Below are 19,425 nucleotides of genomic sequence, written 5' to 3'. Positions count from 1 at the left end.
CATGATCTGCTTAGGCTTCATGAAATCCTCTAGTTATCCACAGAACAGAGATAAAATTGGCTGTCGAAGTGTAAATTTCTTCTGTTTTAACTTACCAGAGTATTTCAACTAGCTAGTTCAGTCTCCATTGCTGTATAGTTCTTTATTGTAGCTGCCACTTATTGACACAGTTGATGATGGGTGTTTATGTGGATACTTGCCTGCAGTATTTGGGCTGCGTTCAATTCATTTTATATAAGCCACCAAACAATGATCAAATGTAATCAACTTTCAGTGCAGTCCTGTGGGCAGATTCCAGTCCCATTGGCCCTCCAGTCCTTCACTAGAAGACAACTTTATTGCTTTTCTGAAACAGGCTGATTTTCTTTTTTGGGGCAACAGAACAGAGGTGAATTGAGATGGATTCTTGGTATGTGAGTATCCAGAATTGGAAACTTTTCTTTAGCAAGCACATCTTTCTTGTGATACTTTAGCGCTTGTTCCCAGGCATATATCATTGTCCGTTTGTTAGAAGGCAGCTAATATCATTACAACATTTATTTTCACAAATATCTTTTTTACTCCCTTCTCTTTACCAAAAGGGTGTACAAATCAGGAGACCATAAAATGTCGCTAATAGACTAGAAATATGTTAGCAGTTTTTTTTCTTCTGAAAATGTCCTTTCAGTACTGGAAAGCCTCTTATCTATCTCAACCCAATGTTCTTTGTATCTTTGCTAAAATGACAGACCTATAAAATTCCAAAAATGGCACAGAATTTTGAGGAAAGAAATACATTTCTCGATGGATAACTTGGTCTGCATTAATAGAATGGAGTGTACAAAGGTGTTATGCTTTGGATAATTTGCTCACACAATTTCGTTGTTTTTTCCTGCCTAAATTAACTTTTCCTGTGTGTGTGTGTGTGTGTGTGTGTGTGTGTGTGTGTTTTTGTTGTTTTTGTTGTTTTTTTCTTGAAGTGCTATTAAGGTCAACCACCCACAGATCAAGACATTTTATTTTGCAGCAGAGAATGTGGAGGAAATGAATAGGTAAGTAACAGCAACTGAATATCTCTGTCCTTGCCCAGCATCTTAGAACCATTGCTTTGTTTGCATGTTGGTTCTTCAGGTATCAAGTAGTAGCTGTGATTCAAGAGTGCTGTTTTTGTTTTTTCTTGCTGATGCAGTGGTTATCTTCCAAGTAAATGTAAGATAAAACACCCTGCTCTAGTGGTGGCTGTTTAAAACATGCCAATTTAATTAAGATATTATGGAGTGGCAATACTTGCTCCATAGTTAAGGTTAAGTTAGGATCCCATTATAAGGCCAATTTTCAATAAGTCTGCCAATGTTTCATAAAAATAAATCAATGTTCCTAAAGTTCTCATTAATCAGCAAATCCACAAAGATTAACTCCGACCCTTGAATTAAGACCTTTAAAATATGACGTGTATTGTCAATTATGAATTGTCTGACAAATTTTAATGTACATTATATAATAAAAACTGAAATTTCTTATACAACCTTATAGAGTAAGGTACAGTACAATAGGGCATACAGTAATTTAATATTGGCCTTGATTTTTTAAGCCATAATGAAATTTACTCAACAACTGCAGTTTGCAGAAAATCTTTCTTGAGAATTGAGACCCCCCTGCATAAAATCATAATTAATCTTTGTGGATTTGCTGATTTATGAGAACTTTATTTCTCAGTGTTTTATTAATACTAATGTTTTCCATGGAAATGTATTATATATAAAAGTCACACATGCATAACACTAAAGTGAGCGGTATCTGCCCTTCTTGGTCCCAGTCCTGAAACTGTTTACACTTGTGAGTAGTCCCACTGAACTCGTTGGGACTATTCACGCGTGTAAAGCTACTCATGTACATAATAGTTTATAGGAGCAGGACCTTTGTTTGTAACTCTTTTAGGCATCCATCCATTAAACCACTAATGGGTTTATTCAAGGAGAAGTTTGCTTCATTTATTTAGTACATGTGCTAGAAGATGAACTCTTCGCAGTAGTATGCAAACATAGAAAGCAAACGAATGTTGGATAGCAGATAACTGCATGCATTTACCAGCATGCACTTTACACTCCTACATGATGGCAACCTTTTAAATCTGGATTTTTTTTTTGACCTATCCGTTCTGTTTGAAATACTAAGATTTCTTTTTTACTTTCATTTCTATTAATCTTCATTGAGTAAGGTCAAGGTCCTTAATAAACTGCAGCTAAAATTCATTCTTCACTTTTACAGGAATGACAACCCGTAACCTTTAGTTGTTATGCACATCTATACTTCATATAGTGATCAGGAGGAAGTGGGACTAAGGACCCAATCCTACTCCTACTGAAGTTATTGGCAAATTTCCCAGTGGCCTCAATGGTGAACAAGATGAGACACTATGTCATCTAACTGTTGTGTAACTAGTTTCCAGAGGTTCACTAGACCTACAGACTAATCTGAAGAGAGGTTAAATGAGCACATAGTATCTTGCATGCTATAGCACCTTACAGCTCAAAGGATCCAAACGATTTATAAATTGAAAAGATACACAAACTATAACCAGGTGTCACTTCATGCACTAAAAAAACACAGCCCTCTAGGGAAGGAGGGAAACGCAGCAGCTGTTAATAGCATACAGCAACAGTTTAGAACAGGAAGTGAAGAATGCTATATAGAACTGAAGGGGACATTTAGGAAGGCAGAACATAACTTACACAATTTTAAATTTGGTCAGGATGCCTGAGTTAAAGGACCTACTCTTACAAATTATGCCATGATCTGATCAGAGCACAAGACTGTATAACTATGAGGAATAAATAATTTGTTACAGTATCTTAAATAATTAAGTCACTGGTTCAGATACCCATGTATGGAAGCAGTTTAAAAATAGAGGGATTTCTAAATAGCCTTATAAACTGTTCCTTAGCCTGTGAAGTGAAGAGTACATGTCTCGTTGAGGGGTGCTTGAATGCTCCTCAACTCCCTTTGAAATCAATGGGAGTAGGGGTATTCAGCACCTTTTAAGGAGAGTCTGCATTACAGGAGGGCTCACCTTGAGCTGCACTGCTGTGGCGCAGTGGTGTATAGATACTTGTTACAGTGACAGAAGGGGTTATTTCATTGCTGTAGTAAACCCATCTCTCCAAAAGGTAGTGGGTAGGATGGTAGAAGAATTCTTCTATCAACATAGTAGTGTCTACATTGGCTCTTATGTCATCTTAACTACATTGCAGAGGGCATGACATTTTTCACAACCCTGAGTGATGTAGGTTAGCCAACCTAACTTTGTAGGGTAGACCTGCTCTGATTCCCACAGGAACTTTAAACTGAGGATGAAAGAGAAGAACTGGTGGTAATAATAAAAGATAAGAAGATCACTGTATCTGAAGACTGTCAGAGGTGTTGCAGAGTAGAATACAAATATCCCTAAAAATGTGCTTGCTTTCTGTTTATAACATAGGTGGCTAAATAAACTGGGGCTAGCTGTAATTCCTCAGGCATCCAATGGAAAGAATGAAGAAGGTATGTTCACATCTCAATTTTTGCATGGAACAATTTCATTTTTTTTACACAGTGAGATTTTTGCTACAATGAATTTCGTATCAATGTTGTTCTTTTTAAACTTTCAGTTTGTGGCTCATCAGCTGTTGCATGTTTCACTAACACCAAAAACCCAGTTGTGCCCTTGAATATCTGATTTCCATATCAACCAAGGCACAACAATTAATTGTCTGACAACTGTGGAATTTATGATATAAAAGAGTTTCCATTATTTATTCATTAATACAGTACTATATGTGTAGATGCTATTTTAGAGAGATAAAATGGCAGGTCCCTGCACCCAAGAAGTTTACAGCCTAAATGATTCACACTATTTGTATTTATGAGCACCAAAGAACTCTGATACAATCATCTCTTTAGGCCAGGGGTGGGCAACCTATGGCCTGTGGGCTGGATCTGGCCCACTGCTTAATTTCATCCTGCTCATGGCAAGTCTCAGTGCTTCGGGCCTGAAGCCCTGAGCCTCAGCACCCCATTGTGGGGCTGAAACTGTGAGCTTGCCCTGCTGCGGGCAGGAAACCCTGAGGCTCCACGCCTCCCTGGGGGGCTGTGTGTGGCCCATGATTGATTTTTTTACATGAGTCAATGGCCCGTGCATAGGTGCCGAGTTTCTCATTTGTTGGGGGTGCTCTCCCTGGTTCCTCCCAGTCCCCACTTCACTTCTTCCCCCAAGGCCCCACCCCTGCCCTGCTTCTTCCCACCCTCGCTCTGCCCCTGCCCTGCCTCTTACCCGCCTCTTCCCTGCGCAGTTCCGCCCCCTCCCCTGAGCACTCTGCCCTTGCTCCTCTCGCCCCAGAGCCTCCTGATGCTGTGAAACAGCTGATCAGCAGCAGGCAGTAGGCACTGGGGGAGGGGGAGGTTCTGGTAGGGAGGCTGCCAGTAGGTGCTCTGCACCCACCATTTTTTCCCGTGGGTGCTCCAGCCCCGGAGCACCCACGGAGTCGGTGCCTATGAGCTCATGATAGAAAAAAGGTTAACCACCCCTGCCTTAGGCCCTCTGCTACCTCTGTGAATGGGGACATAGCTCATACATAGAACTCATTCATATAGTGCTAGTGTTAACTTTGCTGAGCTTGCTCAGTGCCATATGGAGTGGTATTACAAGCTGTTTGTGCTGATAGAAATCACAGGTGATGATAACTTGAGGTGCCTGGAGAATCAGGATGCTTCACTGTCTCCTTTGTTTTGACCGGGATACAGTGTATTTCCCCTTCTTTCTCTTTAATAGAAACTTCTATTCACTGGTCCACTTACTTTCTCCAGAAACTTGCCATTTGTGGATACATTCCCTAGTGCCTCTTCTGCCCCTCACCCAGGTGTTAGAGCAGAGTGGTCTGGGGCAAGTGGAGGGCATGTTGCTACACTGAATCTTAGGTCTCTTAGCAGGAAACCCAGTCTGAACATCTTACCAGATGAGGGAAGGGGTCCAGTTTTTCTTGAGCTGTTTAAACAAGCAGCAGAAGGGCTGATTGAAAGATGATGACAATAATTTGACTGGCAACCTATCAGTATTATGGATACAAATAGGAGCTTAAAAATAAGTTCCAGGAAGTACAGTATGCTGGTTGTGTTTGGAGAAACAGCTGAAGCAACAGAAGAGTTAGGAAAATAAGAAGCAATTAAAATTAGGAAAGTCAACTGAACTTAATGGGAACTATGTAAGCAGACGAGAGAGCTCCTGTCCTGAGAAACTCTACCCAGCTAACCTCTGCAGCAGGTGATCAAGTTACCAGCACTTCATCATCAGAACAAACATAACATTGTCAAGTATTGTCCAAATGTTTTAAAGCTAACACCCTGCACCACTATTTTCAGGAAAATGCACCCGTCCCCATCTCCTGCCCTATACTCCTGATGTGTGTTTTGTTAAAGGCCTATCCATCTTCCTCCCATTAGCTAGGTGGGCACCCCACATTTTGGGAAAATGCTGACATAGCCTACGAACATGCTATGGTTTCTAGCACCATAACTCTTTCCTGAGTGTCACACATCACAACTATTCAAGGAGCTCTTAGATTCCCACTCTTGAATTCCTGCTTTTTTGAGAGGAGAGTGAGGGGAATGGTTTCTGTGCATTTAGTCCTTCCTTCAGTCTGTTTCCAATATCAGAAACCAGATATAGATTTTACTTTTCTGGTGTCATATGTGTAATAAAAAAAAAAGCCTCAGAAAGAATATTTTATTTATTAATCAATAGTTCCTTTGATTTCTTAAATGTTTCCACTTGCATAAAATTTCAATCTGTTATTCTAAACATGATTTTAAAATATGTAGCTGGGCAAAGTTTGCAGTAAACAAAACCGTAGCTGTGTTAAAAAATAACTAAAATAATCTTCTAGTTCTGCCAATAATAAAATGAGAACATGTGCAAAACTATACAAAACCTGGCAAATCCCCCTGAATGTCATTTCGTCAACATCTTTGTGACAGCCTTCTTTTGCTTAAAATCTTCACGTCAATGCTTTTTGCTGACAGATAAATTATTAAAACAAAAAAAAGTGACGCACACAGTTTTCCATATATAAAAGAAGGGGGAAAAAGAGTACAACCAATAATATATCTGAAAGATATGGTAATTGATTGTTACCAAATGGTGATGTTAATAAATAACACTTCACACTTGTATGATGCCATGAAATCCAAGAACCACAAATTGCTTCATGAACACAGAAACCTCACAAACTTCCTGTAAGCTGTGTCAAAGATAGTAAGGTGGTATTGCTACTACTGTTTAACAGCACATAGTAATATTGTGCAACAAATTCTAAGAGGAAGTGAAAAATAATGGTTCCAATTGAAACCACAGGGGCAGTGAGTACCTCAGTCTCCCAACACCCACTGATGCTGTCGTCATTACACTTTGCTTAACTGATTCTTGCTAACCACACAATGGGTCAGTTCAGATCAGATGTACAGGCACAGGGTATGTGCGTACTTTGTCGCACATGGTATGTGATACAGGAAAGCATTTAAACAGAATGAAGTCTCTCATATAAACACTTGCTCCAAGTTTGAATCTGCAGTGCTGGTGGCTGCTGCCGAGGGATTTAATCCAGTGGAAGCAGTGTTTTCCAGTGGCTACAGCAGGGCCCTGGGAGTTAGGACCAACAGCATACTGATTTCCTTTGTCACCTTCTTTGTCATTTTAAGCTCTGTGTCTCAATTTCTCGGTCTGTAAAGGAGTATAACTGGATTTGAACCTATACCATATTTGTGAATGCTTTGTTTGTTTAATCTAGTTGAAAAAAAACAACCCTCCCAAGCGGCAGCAGTATATACTTCCACTAACTCCCCTGCTATTTTCCTTTTGATTCATACTGTTGTCCCTCTGCTGAGCAGTAGCAGATGTTGGGGCCTTTCAGGCTGGAGTTAAAAATAGTGAGGTGGAGTCTGAGTGTATTCTTAGTGCAACTTGTTTATTTGACCCTATGTATATCAATCCTAGAAGGAAGATGGTCACAAACAGTATTCAGGCCATCACCCTCTTCCAGGAATCTTGGTCAAAACACCAGTGTCTCCTTCCCTGGGAGCAATTCTGTTGTGTATTTGGTTGTCATGGTTTTTGTTCCTATGGCAACTGAGTTAGATTATTTAATAGAAGCATAGATAATTAGGACTGGAAGGGACCTCAGGAGATCATCTAGTCCAATCCCCTGCTCAAAGCAGGACCAATCCCCAAATGGCCCCCCTCAAGGATTGAACTCACAACTAGGGGATAGCCCAGACAGCTTCGGCCGGTTAGGCGAGCTCTGTGTCTGTAAATAAATGGTAGTTTTGTTAGCTGTCTGCTGTCAAGTGATTTCTTCCTAAACCGGCTGCCCCCAAGGATATAACAAGTGGCAACAAGGGTGGGATTCCGGTGCTGCTCCAGTAACAGAAGGAAGTAGAAGTCAAGGTAAAGAACAAACAAACAAAAAACCTGCTTGTTTGCACCGACTGTGAAAGTGAAACTAAAAATGATGGCTACTCTGACCGGGCCACTGGAACCTTTGATGAGAATATAGTGCAGTGGCATGTATATACTGAGCGTTTTGAGCTTTTTGTTATTGCAAATGACATTACAGAAGCTAAGAAGGTGCCAATATTCTTAAGTGTTGTAGGGGCTAAAACCTACTCCGTGCTACGCAGCTTACTACACCCTGTTAAGCCTGAGACTAAATCTTACAGTGACATCGTGGAAATCCTGGGGTCCCATTTTTCCCCAAAACCACTGGTAATTGCTGAAAGATATCGGTTCCACAGAACAGACCAAAAAGAAGATGAAACAATTGTACAATTTGTAGCAATTTTAAAAGCTAGCCGAACACTGTGAATTTAAAGAGACGTTAAATGATGCCCTGCGTGACAGGTTAGTGTGTGGCCTCTACAGTGAAGCTATACGGAAGCGCCTACTGACAGAGGCTCAGCTTACATTACAGAAGGCTGTTGATATTACTGTCTCCATGGAACTGGCTACAAGGGAGGCGCAATACATCAGTGCATCCCCTAGGGTGCAAAAAGTGTCACAAGAACCTACCCACAAAACTGTGCAGAGTCAAGAATGTTACCGCTGTGGTAAGCCAGGTCACCAGGCATCAGAATGCTGGTGTAAGGACCTGGTGTGTCGACACTAAGGCAAAAAGGGGCACATTGAGTGTGCCTGTAAACAAAAGAAAAAGAGGCCTGTGGTCTGGCTGACAAAAAGAGGAATGCTGCATACCCTAGAGCAGACCCAGGATAATCAAGGAGACACTTCTTCGCAAGAGGAAGTGCCACTGCATGTTTTGTCTTTGGCGGTGGGCTCACATGAATACTGGGTAACCCCTTTGTTGGATGGCAAACCTATATGCATGGAACTGGACACCGGTGCAGCCGTCTCATTGGTCTCCAAGACTGTGTATAAAGAAAAGCTACTTCATCTTCCGCTTAAGGCAACAAAAACTGTTCTGAAGACGTATACGGGAGAAGCTGTGCCCATGTTGGGCACTATTGATGTTAAGGTGGAGCTCAATGGACAGGCTGCTAAATTGCCACTGTTTGTAGTGAGAGGTAACTACCCAGCCTTAATGGGTAGGTCTTGGCTTGGGAAGATTCAGCTGAACTGGGCAGAAGTGCACCGGATGACTAAAGAAGAAACCAGTCTAACCCCCTATACTAAGGAAACATGCTGCTGTTTTTGGAGATGATTTGGGAAGTATGAAGGGAATCACTGTGACATTGAACATTAAACCTGACAGTCCACCAAAATATCTGAAAGCCCGAACTGTGCCATATGCCATCAGGCCAAAAGTTGAAGCAGATCTGGAGTGCCTGGTCACCAATGGAGTCCTAATACCGGTTACCCATAGCTCATGGGCCACTCCTATCGTTCCAATAGTGAAGAAAGATGGCTCTCTCCGGATTTGCGGTGATTTTAAAGTCACTGTCAACCCAGTGTTGTGTGCAGAGCAATACCCGCTTCCCCGCATCGATGACCTGTTTGCAGGCCTGGCTGGAGGACAGAAGTTCAGTAAGACTGATCTGAGTCAAGCATATTTACAGATGCACGTCGATGAAAAGTCCCAAGAGCTGTTGACTATTGCGACTCATAAGGGGCTTTATCGATACTGTCGCCTACCCTTTGGAATATTGTCTGCTCCCACCCTGTTCCAGAGGGCTATGGACCAGATCTTGTGTGGCTTGTCAGGAGTTCAGTGCTATCTGGATGATATCCTGGTCACTGGAAGGAATGAAGAGGATCACTTAAAGAATTTAGAGGCTACCCTACAAAGACTGGAAGAGTATGGCCTACGAGTTCGCAAAGACAAGTGTGAATTCTTCAAGCCCTCTGTTGAATATTTGGGACACATCATGGATTCTGCAGGTCTTCATAAGGCCCCTGCAAAAGTTAAAGCTATTGTGGAGGCTCCCCCACCTCGAAATGTAAGCCAGCTGCGCTCGTTTCTAGGACTACTGAACTATTATGGAAAGTTCATGTCACAGTTAGCCACACTGCTAAAACCACTTCATGAGCTCCTTGGGCAGAACAAGGCCTGGAAATGGACGGAAGCCTGTGATGTTGCATTTAACAAAGCTAAAGATGCATTGCTAAATTCTGAAGTTCTAACGCACTTTGATCCATCCTTACCCCTACTATTGGCCTGCGATGCCTCCCCTTATGGAGTGGGAGCAGTTGTGTCACACATGCCTTCGGGAGAAGAGAGACCTATTGCTTTTGCTTCACGCACTCTAAGCAAAGCAGAAACTAACTACGCCCAAATCGAACGTGAGGCATTAAGAATTGTTTTTGGAATTCAGAAGTTTCATCAGTACCTGTTTGGGCAAAAGTTTACTCTTCTCACAGACCATCGACCTCTGACGTCAATTTTTGGACCCTACACAGGCATTCCCCCATTAGCTGCTAGTCATATGCAATGTTGGGCATTGTTACTTTCAGCACACACATATGAAATCAAATATTGGAAATCCACTCTGCACGGCAATCCAGATGGCCTCTCAAGGTCGCCTTTGCCGGTCAAAGATCAAGATAGTGCCCAAAAGGAAATCTACTTTGAACCAGTAGAGAATACACCCATCACTGCTACTCGGATAAAGAGGGCAACTCACGTTGACCAGTATTGTCCCAAGTTATGGACCTGGTGATGCATGGAAAATCTCGACAAACCTCTCTGGTCTCACCCGACCTTGTTACCTACACGTCCAGGAGGATGGAGTTATCGGTCCAATCTGGTTGTTTGTTGTGGGGGAAATGTGTCATTATTCCACCACCACTGAGATCACAGATGTTAGAACAGCTACATTCTGGTCACTGTGGAATAGTGCGCTTGAAGGAAATTGCACGAAGCTATTTTTGGTGGCCTGGATTGGACAGTGCTATTGAAGAGAAGGCAAAAACTTGTATGTCATGTCAGGGTGTGAGGAATGCACCCCAGTGGGCACCCCTACATCCATGGGACTGGCCTGAAAACCCATGGCAACGTATTCACATTGACTTGGCTGGCTCCTTGAAGGAAGCATGTTCTTGGTGGCAGTAGATGCCCATTCTAAATAGCCAGAAGTCTCTCTAATGCAGTCCATTACTGCAGAGAGTACTATCCAAAAACTGCGGGGACTCTCTAGTTGTTTGGGTCTGACAGAACAACTAGTGAGTGACAACGGACCGCAGTTCGTCTCTCAGGAGTTTCAAAATTTTTATGAAGGCAAATGGGATACACCGCATCACGTCAGCACCATATCCATCCATCCACCAATGGATTAGCTGAAAGATTTGTGCAGGCAATGAAACACGCTTTGAAATCAACAAGGGGACAACACTCCATTCAAAAGCGTCTGGATACCTTCTTACTTTCCTACAGAAACACATCTTGTGCTACGACCCAGGCATCCCCGGCCTTTCTAATGATGGGACGACAGCTGCGCACTTGCTTTGATCTGCTGAAACCTTCTGAACCCTGACAAATTGCGCAACATCTGCAGCAATATCAAGTCATCAGACGGGCACCCAGAGCAAAAGACTGAACCTTTAGCCCAGGACAGCCAGTTTTGGTTCAGAATTATACTCCCAGAGCTAAATGGGTCCCTGCCACGATCATCACTCAAACAGGACCTGTTTCCTACACAGTCCGGACTGCAGAGAATCTTACCTGGCGGTGACATGTAGATCAGCTGTTGCCAGGTCATGCCAGTCCTCAGGACACATCTGCAGTTGAGTGGTCTGACTTCACCTCTTCTGGTGAGACACCGAATCACCTGTTCATGACTGTTCTCCTCCATTACTGTCGGTGGCTGAGATACCCCTTTGCCCAGCACGAGCTGATACCACCTCCTCACCTGTTCGTGCTGTGGACCCTGAGCCCATGATGCTTTCGGGTGCAATAACACCAGAGGTTCGCCATAATCCACCTAAAGACAGAAGGCCTCCTCATCGGTTGGATCTTTAGCTAGGGCGAACCCATGGTTGTGGGGCAAAATAATCCCCAGGGTTTAGCCGGGAATGGAGGCAGTCTACCCTCCTTCTCTAGTCTAGTGTGTGTTTTATTTAGGGGATGTTCTTATTAGGGGGGGAGGAATATGTTATGTATTTGGTTGTCATGGTTTTTGTTCTTATGGCAACTGAGTTAGATTATTAGGGGATAGCCCAGCCAGCTTCGGCCGGTTAGGCGAGCTCTGTGTCCGTAAATAAATGGTAGTTTTGTTAGCTGTCTGCTGTCTGCTCTCAAGTGATTTCTTCCTAAACCGGCTGCCCCCAAGGGTATAACAAACTCTGCCCCAGGAATTGACACTAGATAGAGAGACTAAGGAAGGGAACAAACTTCTACTGCTTGCCACAACTTCCCCAAACTTGCAAAACTAACACAGCATTTCTTCAGACTGAAAACTGCTCACATGCAAACTGTAAAACTGTCTCTGGCAGCGCCATCTGATCACTCCTGCCATAACGATAAAATTGGAATAAAAATACGCTTCAAAGCAAGTTGCCATAAAGTAGCAATGAGGAGACACTGCTGTAGGAGACATTAAGACAATAGGTTTTGGCCTTCAGATCAAAATACATAGGACTAGAAGGGACCTCTTGGGTAACTGAATGCAGTTCCCTTCAGTCGGAGGCAGCTCCATCATATAATTGAATATAATCATATAATGATCTTCAACTGCTGAGCAGCTAGAAGGAATAAATAGGTGTTTATTTTTTTTTCATATTACTCTTTTTTCCTAGAATGCTATAGTGAGAGTGAACATGAAGATCCAGAAATAGCAGGAGAGACTCCACTCCCTCCCTACACAGAACAGCCACCTCCTCCTCATTTGGTATGTATTACAGTAATTAGTTTGTTTCCACTTTCTAAACCACTGGCACAAATGTCATCACACCCTCTTCAGTAGGTGCATGTCTGACTAATAATTTACAATATGGGCTGTAAGCATTTATTTAATCTGCCTGTGAAATATGGATGCGCTTATTTTGCTGCACCCTTCCCCTCCCTGCTTTCCTCCCTCCCTTCTCAATGACAGTGCACATTGATATGCCAGCCATCTCCATGACGTGCACTGAAAATTGAACACATATATGAAATGATTAATCTGCGTGATGAGCTAAACCAAAAGTTATCATTTTAGAACGAAAGTCGGAGGGCAGAATGTATCTTTGAGGGAAGTGGTGGATTTCACACTGTGTATCAAACATCCTTCCAGGGCTGGTCTATAAAGATACTATCCTGCCTTCATCTAAATCTCTCCCAAAGAGTCTCTTCTTCTGTGATACTAAAAGAATCTAGCTGATAGTTACCCAACATATCAATTATTATCTACTTATCTCATGTGTAAGCTTCTCATTAGCATGGAAGGAGGGGGAATGGTGTGAAGGGAGTGTCCTAAAACCGTTGGAAGTGTGTGTGTGTGTGTGTGTGTGTGTGTGTGTGAGAGAGAGAGAGAGATGACAATGATAAAAATCACTTTCTTCTAACATTGACCAGGTAAATGATTAGAAGAAGGAAAAAAGTGCTATTACTAAAGCTAGGATCAGTAGGCTGGCTGTCTCTTTCTTTCTGTTTCCTGTAGAGCTTCAGTTTAGAGTATTCTCCAGTTCCCTCCTGCCTGGCTTCTGTTCTAGGTTAAAGTGAACAGCTTCTGAGTGAGGGGAAGGGAACATAAAAACAAAAATCAGTCAAATCAACTCCTGCCATACAGCACATTGCCCCACCCTCTCATTTCTCTCTATCTTTGTAGACTATTTAAGGGTATCTCTACACTGCAATTAAAAATTTGTGTCTTGCCCAGGCCAGCTGACTTCGGCTTGCAGGTCTCAGGCTAAGGGGCTGTTCAATTGCAGTGTCAATGTTTGGGCTCAGGCTAGAGCCTGAGCCCAAATGTTGACACTGCAACTAATGGCAGGTGTTGATTTGACTGATTTTTGTTTTTATGTTCCCTTCCCCTAAGCAAAAAGTCAAATACTAAATACCTCCTCACCTACGGAGGTGGTATTTCCTGAATATGTTGAGGCACATAGGTTAGTCAATGACGCTTACACTGCTGTTGGGAGTACTGTTCTGTGGATAAAAAGAGAATCTGCCTGCAGTGATGTCTGTTTGGCACCCTGCACCAGAGCTAAATTTGCTTTTATAAAGTTAGGATTATGTGTCACACGCTCACTTATTTCCCCTTTTGTTTCAGTCAGATAAATTAGTCTGCACTTCCTCTCCTAAAACAGTTGTCAAATGTTAAACACTGTAAAACAACCCACCTGGCACTCCTGGAACATGTATTGTTCACTGGCATGTAAAATTCAAGATTCTTTATTCCCTGCACTAACTGCAAGTTAAATGTGGTCTGGTGGCTATAAATAGAGCAGACAATGAGAACTTTAAAGACTCTGCTCAAAGATTTAATCTGGGTCAAAGGCTAGTAATGAATAAAGTATCTTGAATTTTATACTGCAGTGAATTATTGTCTTAATCATGCCAGCATGAAAGCAAATGGATTGTTACAATACTTTGTAGCTGCCCTTCCCTCATGTTATCTTGAGATTTTAGTTGAATATCTCTGCATTTCTCCATAGGTGGGTTTAATCATACTGTTTTTTAATAGTCTCTTTCTGGCATGCCAGCAGCTTGCCACTCCGTTACTGCAAAGGCCATCACTGGGTGTCTCCTTCCCATATGTTCTTCTGTTGGATGTGAAACCCACTGCATCAGGAGTCAGGCTGGCTTTAGGATTTTAGCAAGGTGGGGGAGTGGGAGGGGTGCAGGCAAGATGGATGTTGTGGGGACTCATGTTTCCTTGATCTCTCCCCTCATCAAGTTCTTCTTTCCTTTCTTCCACTTTCTTCCCTCTTCAGCTTTCATCTCCCCACACTCACATCACCTTCCTGATGGAAACAAGCCTATTATCCACTAAGCAACCCAGTCTTTTTTTAGCTAGTCAGTAGGCAGTGCACTGATTGGCACTGGTTGTAGGGTGACCAGATGTCCTGGTTTTATAGGGACAGTCCCAATTTTTGGGTCTTTTTCTTCTATAGGCTCCTATTACCCTTCACTCTCTGTCCCGATTTTTCACACTTGCTGTCTGGTCACCCTAACTAGTCAGTCCTACCCACAGCTTTCTGACTACTACTAATCACAGCTAATAGAGCACACTCAGACACCAGCAAACCTGATTTAATGTCATATCGAAGTCCTCCTTGGCCAAAATTTCATAAATTACCAAAGGTAGCTGTTGAGCAGCAGAGCCACTGGACAAATGAACCGCATGCCTCATGCTGGGGTAATGCTTGGAATGGAGCAGCTGGTTTTGAGAAGGTATGTGAAGTAATGCTTTTGACGTGTGCCTTCAATATAGAATTTTTGTGCTATAAATCCCTTAAGTTTGTCAGACTTTGGATGCTATTGTATGAAAGTCTGCTCTTTGGGACACACCCAAGGTTGGAATCCATACTCTAGTTACATACTTTCTAATTTTTATTAGAAGTAACATTTATCTTAGTAACACAAACCAATATCAAAAGTGTTACACTTGGGAGCCTAATGGCTTGTCTACATTATCCCCACTGGATCGACAGGCAGCGATCGGTCCAGCGGGGGTCGATTTATCATGTCTAGGCTAAATGCAATAAATCAACCACCAAGTGCTCTCTCGTCGAATCCTGTACTCCACCAGGGTGAGATACGCAGACAGAGTAGACAGGACAGAGTCAGCCGTCGACTTACTGCAGTGAAGACATCGTTATTCACATAGCTGAAATTTTGTAACTTAGATTGACCTCCCCCCGGCACCCCAGTGCAGACCAGGCCTTAATCTTTCTGACTTTCAATGACACTTAGGCCCCTAAGTGTCTGTTACTTTTGAAAATGAGAATTATGCTTCTGAGGGTAAGTCTACACAAGAGCTGGAAGGTGCATATTCAATTGAGCCAGCATGCTAGAAATTAGTGTAGCCCTTGCAGTGCTAACAGCAGGAGGAGCTAGCTACTCTGAGTATGAGTCCATCCAAGGCCATAGGTACATACTTGGTCAGAGCTAGTGCAGGTGTGTCTCCTCAAGCCAGACTATACACTTCAAGGTTTACCTAGGCTCTGCTGAAAACCATGGCTTCTTGGGCAGGTGAGTGGATTTATTGCTCCCAAACAGCAGCTACCTTGAGGTAATAGACTGCAGAGGTCCCAGGAGGACAGTTAGGGTGTTTCATGTCAGTAATTTCTCTCTCAAAGAGGCCCTAAAGACTCAGTGATCTCCAGTGGGATCCTTAGGATTTCCTTGGTCAAACATCCACTTTAAAAATGTCCCTAAAATGGAGATTTGCTTGTATATGGAAGATTGCAGTAGCTCCAAAACAACCACTATGGTAACTTAGGTAAATACTGGATATCTTCTAAAAAAAGGAGAGAGAGAGAAAGAGAAGAGTTTTTTCCTCTACCACCTCCGTCATCCTTTTTCTCTTTAATACAAAATGAAAAGAAAGATTCCTTCACAAAGATGCCAAGCTCACATATCGTTAAGGCTTTCTTTTACATATGTAAATTCCAACATTTTCCTTTTGTAATTTTTGAGCATTTAAAATCAGAACGTTGACATCACATTGGCATTCATTTTTATGTTTTAGTTGTACTGCTTTGGGGAACAGATACTTGGCCAGTGTCTCTCCTTGATTTAAATTATAGGGAAGAGGAACCCTCCTGATTCACTTATTGTCAGGTATATTTCCTGGGATACCATGAGGAACTTCTGACTCTAGCAGATGAAATTTATGACAACATAAATAATTTAAATTCTGTAAGCAGCTGGGTTAGGCTCAAGAGCTCTGAAAAAACGTTTTTAATATAGTTACCAGAGTGCAAAGAGTCTGTGCTATAAGCAGAGTCCCAGGATTAGAGCTGGATGAAATTTTTTGGATTGACATTTTTTATTAAAATACACAGGTATGGGTTGGCCAAAAAATTCACAAATTCTTGTTAAAGTCAATTAATAGTTTCAGTCAAAACAAAAAATGAAAATATTTTGGAAATGTCAAAATAAACTCTTGTCATTATCAGAATGGAACATTTTGGTGTTGGGGCTAGATTTATTCACCATTTACAAAATTGGCACTAGTGGTGGTGGTAAGTTCCCTCTCCATGCTCTGTAGTTATGCCCTCATGTGAGATATGGGAGAATCGGGTTCAAGCCCCTACTCTGCAGCCAGCACTGGAGCCTGGGCATCAATCTTCCCATGTGAGCACCTGAACCACTAGGTTATAGACTCATTCTCTTTCTCTGGCCCAATGAATATTTTATACAAAGTGGAACAGTAGAGCTGGAGAGAGACCCACTCCAGAATAGCCTAGTGGTTAAGTCACTCACCTGGGAGAGGGAAGGTCTGAGTTTCAAACATCTGCTCCAGAGAGGAGATTTCAACCTGGATCTCCCCCATGCCTGGGAAGTTCCCTAGCTACCAGGATACTGGGTATAAAGGCACCCCCAGAGACGACCTGTGCCTGCCAATAGTGGGGAGACAGAAGAAGGGCAGCCAGTTTCAGCAGGGTTACTGAGCATGCTCAGTACAAGCCAAAGCGCAAATGAGGGGGCACGTAACCACCCATGCATCGCCTCTGCCCCCTCAGCTCCAGTTTTGTGAATCTAGCCCTTCATTTCCTTTTATTAAAAATACCCAAACAAAACATTTTATTTGACATGAAATAATTTTTTTTCACCTTTTTTGATTCACTGAGAATTCTGAAAATTTTCAGTTTTGGTTTAAACACAAACTGATATTTCCTTCAATTTTTTCAGACCAGCCAGTGACTGAAAAATCAGTTACTCACATAGCTCTACTCAGGACTTTTTTTTTTTTATCAAAACTCTTTGTCTTCTGTAAAAGATGAATAATTACACCCCCAGGAAGAAACTGTGCTTCATTCCCCTCTCCTCCCCCCAACTTTAAAAGAAAATAGTGCATGTTACAGCACCATTGAATTGCAAAAGCTTGTACAGTGCATTATAAAATGTTGTATTTGGTTTTTAGGTATGTTGTTAATCTATGGATCATTAGTGTATTGTTAATAGGTATATTAGACTGGCCCTAAGTGTATGATTGTGTGTTATGTTTGTCATGCCTAGCCAGGTTTCCCTAGCAACCCAATTTCAACATTTTTCAGTGCTCTCCGTTTTGATGTTCTCTCTTCTGATCATTACAGATCTCTCTCCTATTTTAGGAACACAGTGTGACATAGTTTGCGCCCCAGAGCAGCTCCTTCTGCTTGCCATTGCATAGATTAGCTCCCTCATCCGGTGTACCCTCTCGTGGTAGTGCCTCTCCTGTCTTTGTCTCCACTTGTAGACCCACCCCAGTTCAGGAACCGCAGCATCCTTTTTATGACTTAGCCCTTCAGCCATGTCACTATCCTTGTTTTTCCCCTTCTGGGAGGGGAAGCATCTCCCAGTTTTATAGTTCAGCCACTTCCCCAGTGGTGAGTGGGGAGGATTCAGGCCCATCCACTATTCTGGGTCCTGGCCCAGGGACCCTGTAGATAGAAGCCTCCTGCTTAACTGCTCTGGGAATACTGCTTCAATTCCCTGAGCCACTGCCCCCTCAGTCCAAGCACCTTCTTCACCTTCTTTTCAGGGCCTACAGCTAGCGTGTCCCAGCAGCCAGCCAGGAGCTCCCACTTGCTCCCCTGGTCGCTGACAGCAACTGTTCTGCTCAAAGTGCTACCTTTCTGCAGCCCACTAGGAATACAGTCCTCTCTCCTTGGGCTCCCTGCGGCAACAGAATGTCTCAGGCCCTGCATCTCCCTTTATGTAAGCCTACGGGGCCCTGATTAGCTGCTTTTAACCCAATCCTTTCTGGTGTGGGGTGAACACCCCATCCCACATGGGAATTGCCATACTGACTCAGTGCCGTGACCCATCGAGTCTCTGACAGTGGTCAGTACCAAAAGCTTCAGAGAAAGGTGCAAGAACCCCACAGTTGGCAGATGTGGAATAATATGCTTCCATAAAGGTCTCTTAATTTACATTGCATTTATCAGCATTCCCTTTCATTCTCTATCATGTTGCCTATTCACCTATCGTGGTGAAGTCCCTTTGAAATTCCTCTGTCTTCTCTGGGTATGGCTAACCTAAAAAACTTTGTCCTCTGCATATTTTGCTACCTTGCTGTTTCTTCCCCCCCTTGCCTTTTTTAGTTCATTAATAAATGTATTAAACACCACCATACCTAATACAGAACCTGAAGGCATCCCACTGTTGACCTTTTGCCAGGATGGAAATTGACCATTTATTCATACTCTTTGTTTTCTGTCTTAGGCAGTTTTTGAGTCATAACAATATTTTGCCTTTCACCCATGACTTCTTACTTTCTTAAATAGCTTCTTGTGAAGGACCTTGCCTGGAGTACATCAGACCTTGTACACAATGGGGTTTTGACTTTATTTTTACCATTGATGGCCACCTATGAGTATAGCTGCACTTATGCAACTGCCTAGTGTAGACAAGGCCTGAGACACATGTAGGACAGACACCTGTAGTCACCAGAACACAGATCATTAAAGCTGGGCAAACTAAAATCTATTGAAGTTTGAGGTACCAAGAAGACCAAATCCAAAGCATAAGCATTCCATTGGTGGAGTTTTCCCCTGTTTGAAACTGGGGTAAGTCTCACTAGTGCAAATAATGGATGTGCATGTCTACACTGGAGTTTGCAACATTGCTGCACTCCTAATGACTGGCAACCGGTGGCTTTAAGCGAAACAGGTATCTGGTATAGACAAGGCCTTAGCTGATATTTGAAACCCATATGCCCACATTTTCAAAAGAAAACGTGCACTCTGGGGTGTGTGAAAGTGTGTATGGGGAGAAGTTGTTGATTTGTGACTATGCACTTCTTTGCATACTTTGAAAATGTGGGAAACTGTGCAAA

At 42.6% G+C, this 19,425-nt stretch overlaps 1 protein-coding gene across 5 annotated transcripts in view; it reads left to right on the top strand.

Moving 5' to 3' along the window:
- Positions 1-19,425, top strand: part of IPCEF1 (interaction protein for cytohesin exchange factors 1) — a 102,130-nt gene that overhangs the window by 48,259 nt on the left and 34,446 nt on the right. For all 5 annotated transcript variants that reach the window (XR_003999640.1, XR_003999639.1, XM_030556617.1 and 2 more), the window contains 3 exons: positions 960-1,031; positions 3,458-3,519; positions 12,254-12,345. Coding sequence is in view for 3 of the 5 variants with exons in the window: in XM_030556617.1 (XP_030412477.1) it covers positions 960-1,031; positions 3,458-3,519; positions 12,254-12,345 (226 nt within the window). In the remaining 2 variants the exon portion in view is untranslated. The remainder of the gene's footprint in view (positions 1-959; positions 1,032-3,457; positions 3,520-12,253; positions 12,346-19,425) is intronic.

This window comes from Gopherus evgoodei, chromosome 3, assembly GCF_007399415.2.
Source record: "Gopherus evgoodei ecotype Sinaloan lineage chromosome 3, rGopEvg1_v1.p, whole genome shotgun sequence".
Taxonomy (NCBI): domain Eukaryota; kingdom Metazoa; phylum Chordata; order Testudines; family Testudinidae; genus Gopherus; species Gopherus evgoodei.
This window is presented reverse-complemented; position numbering and strand designations above follow the sequence as displayed.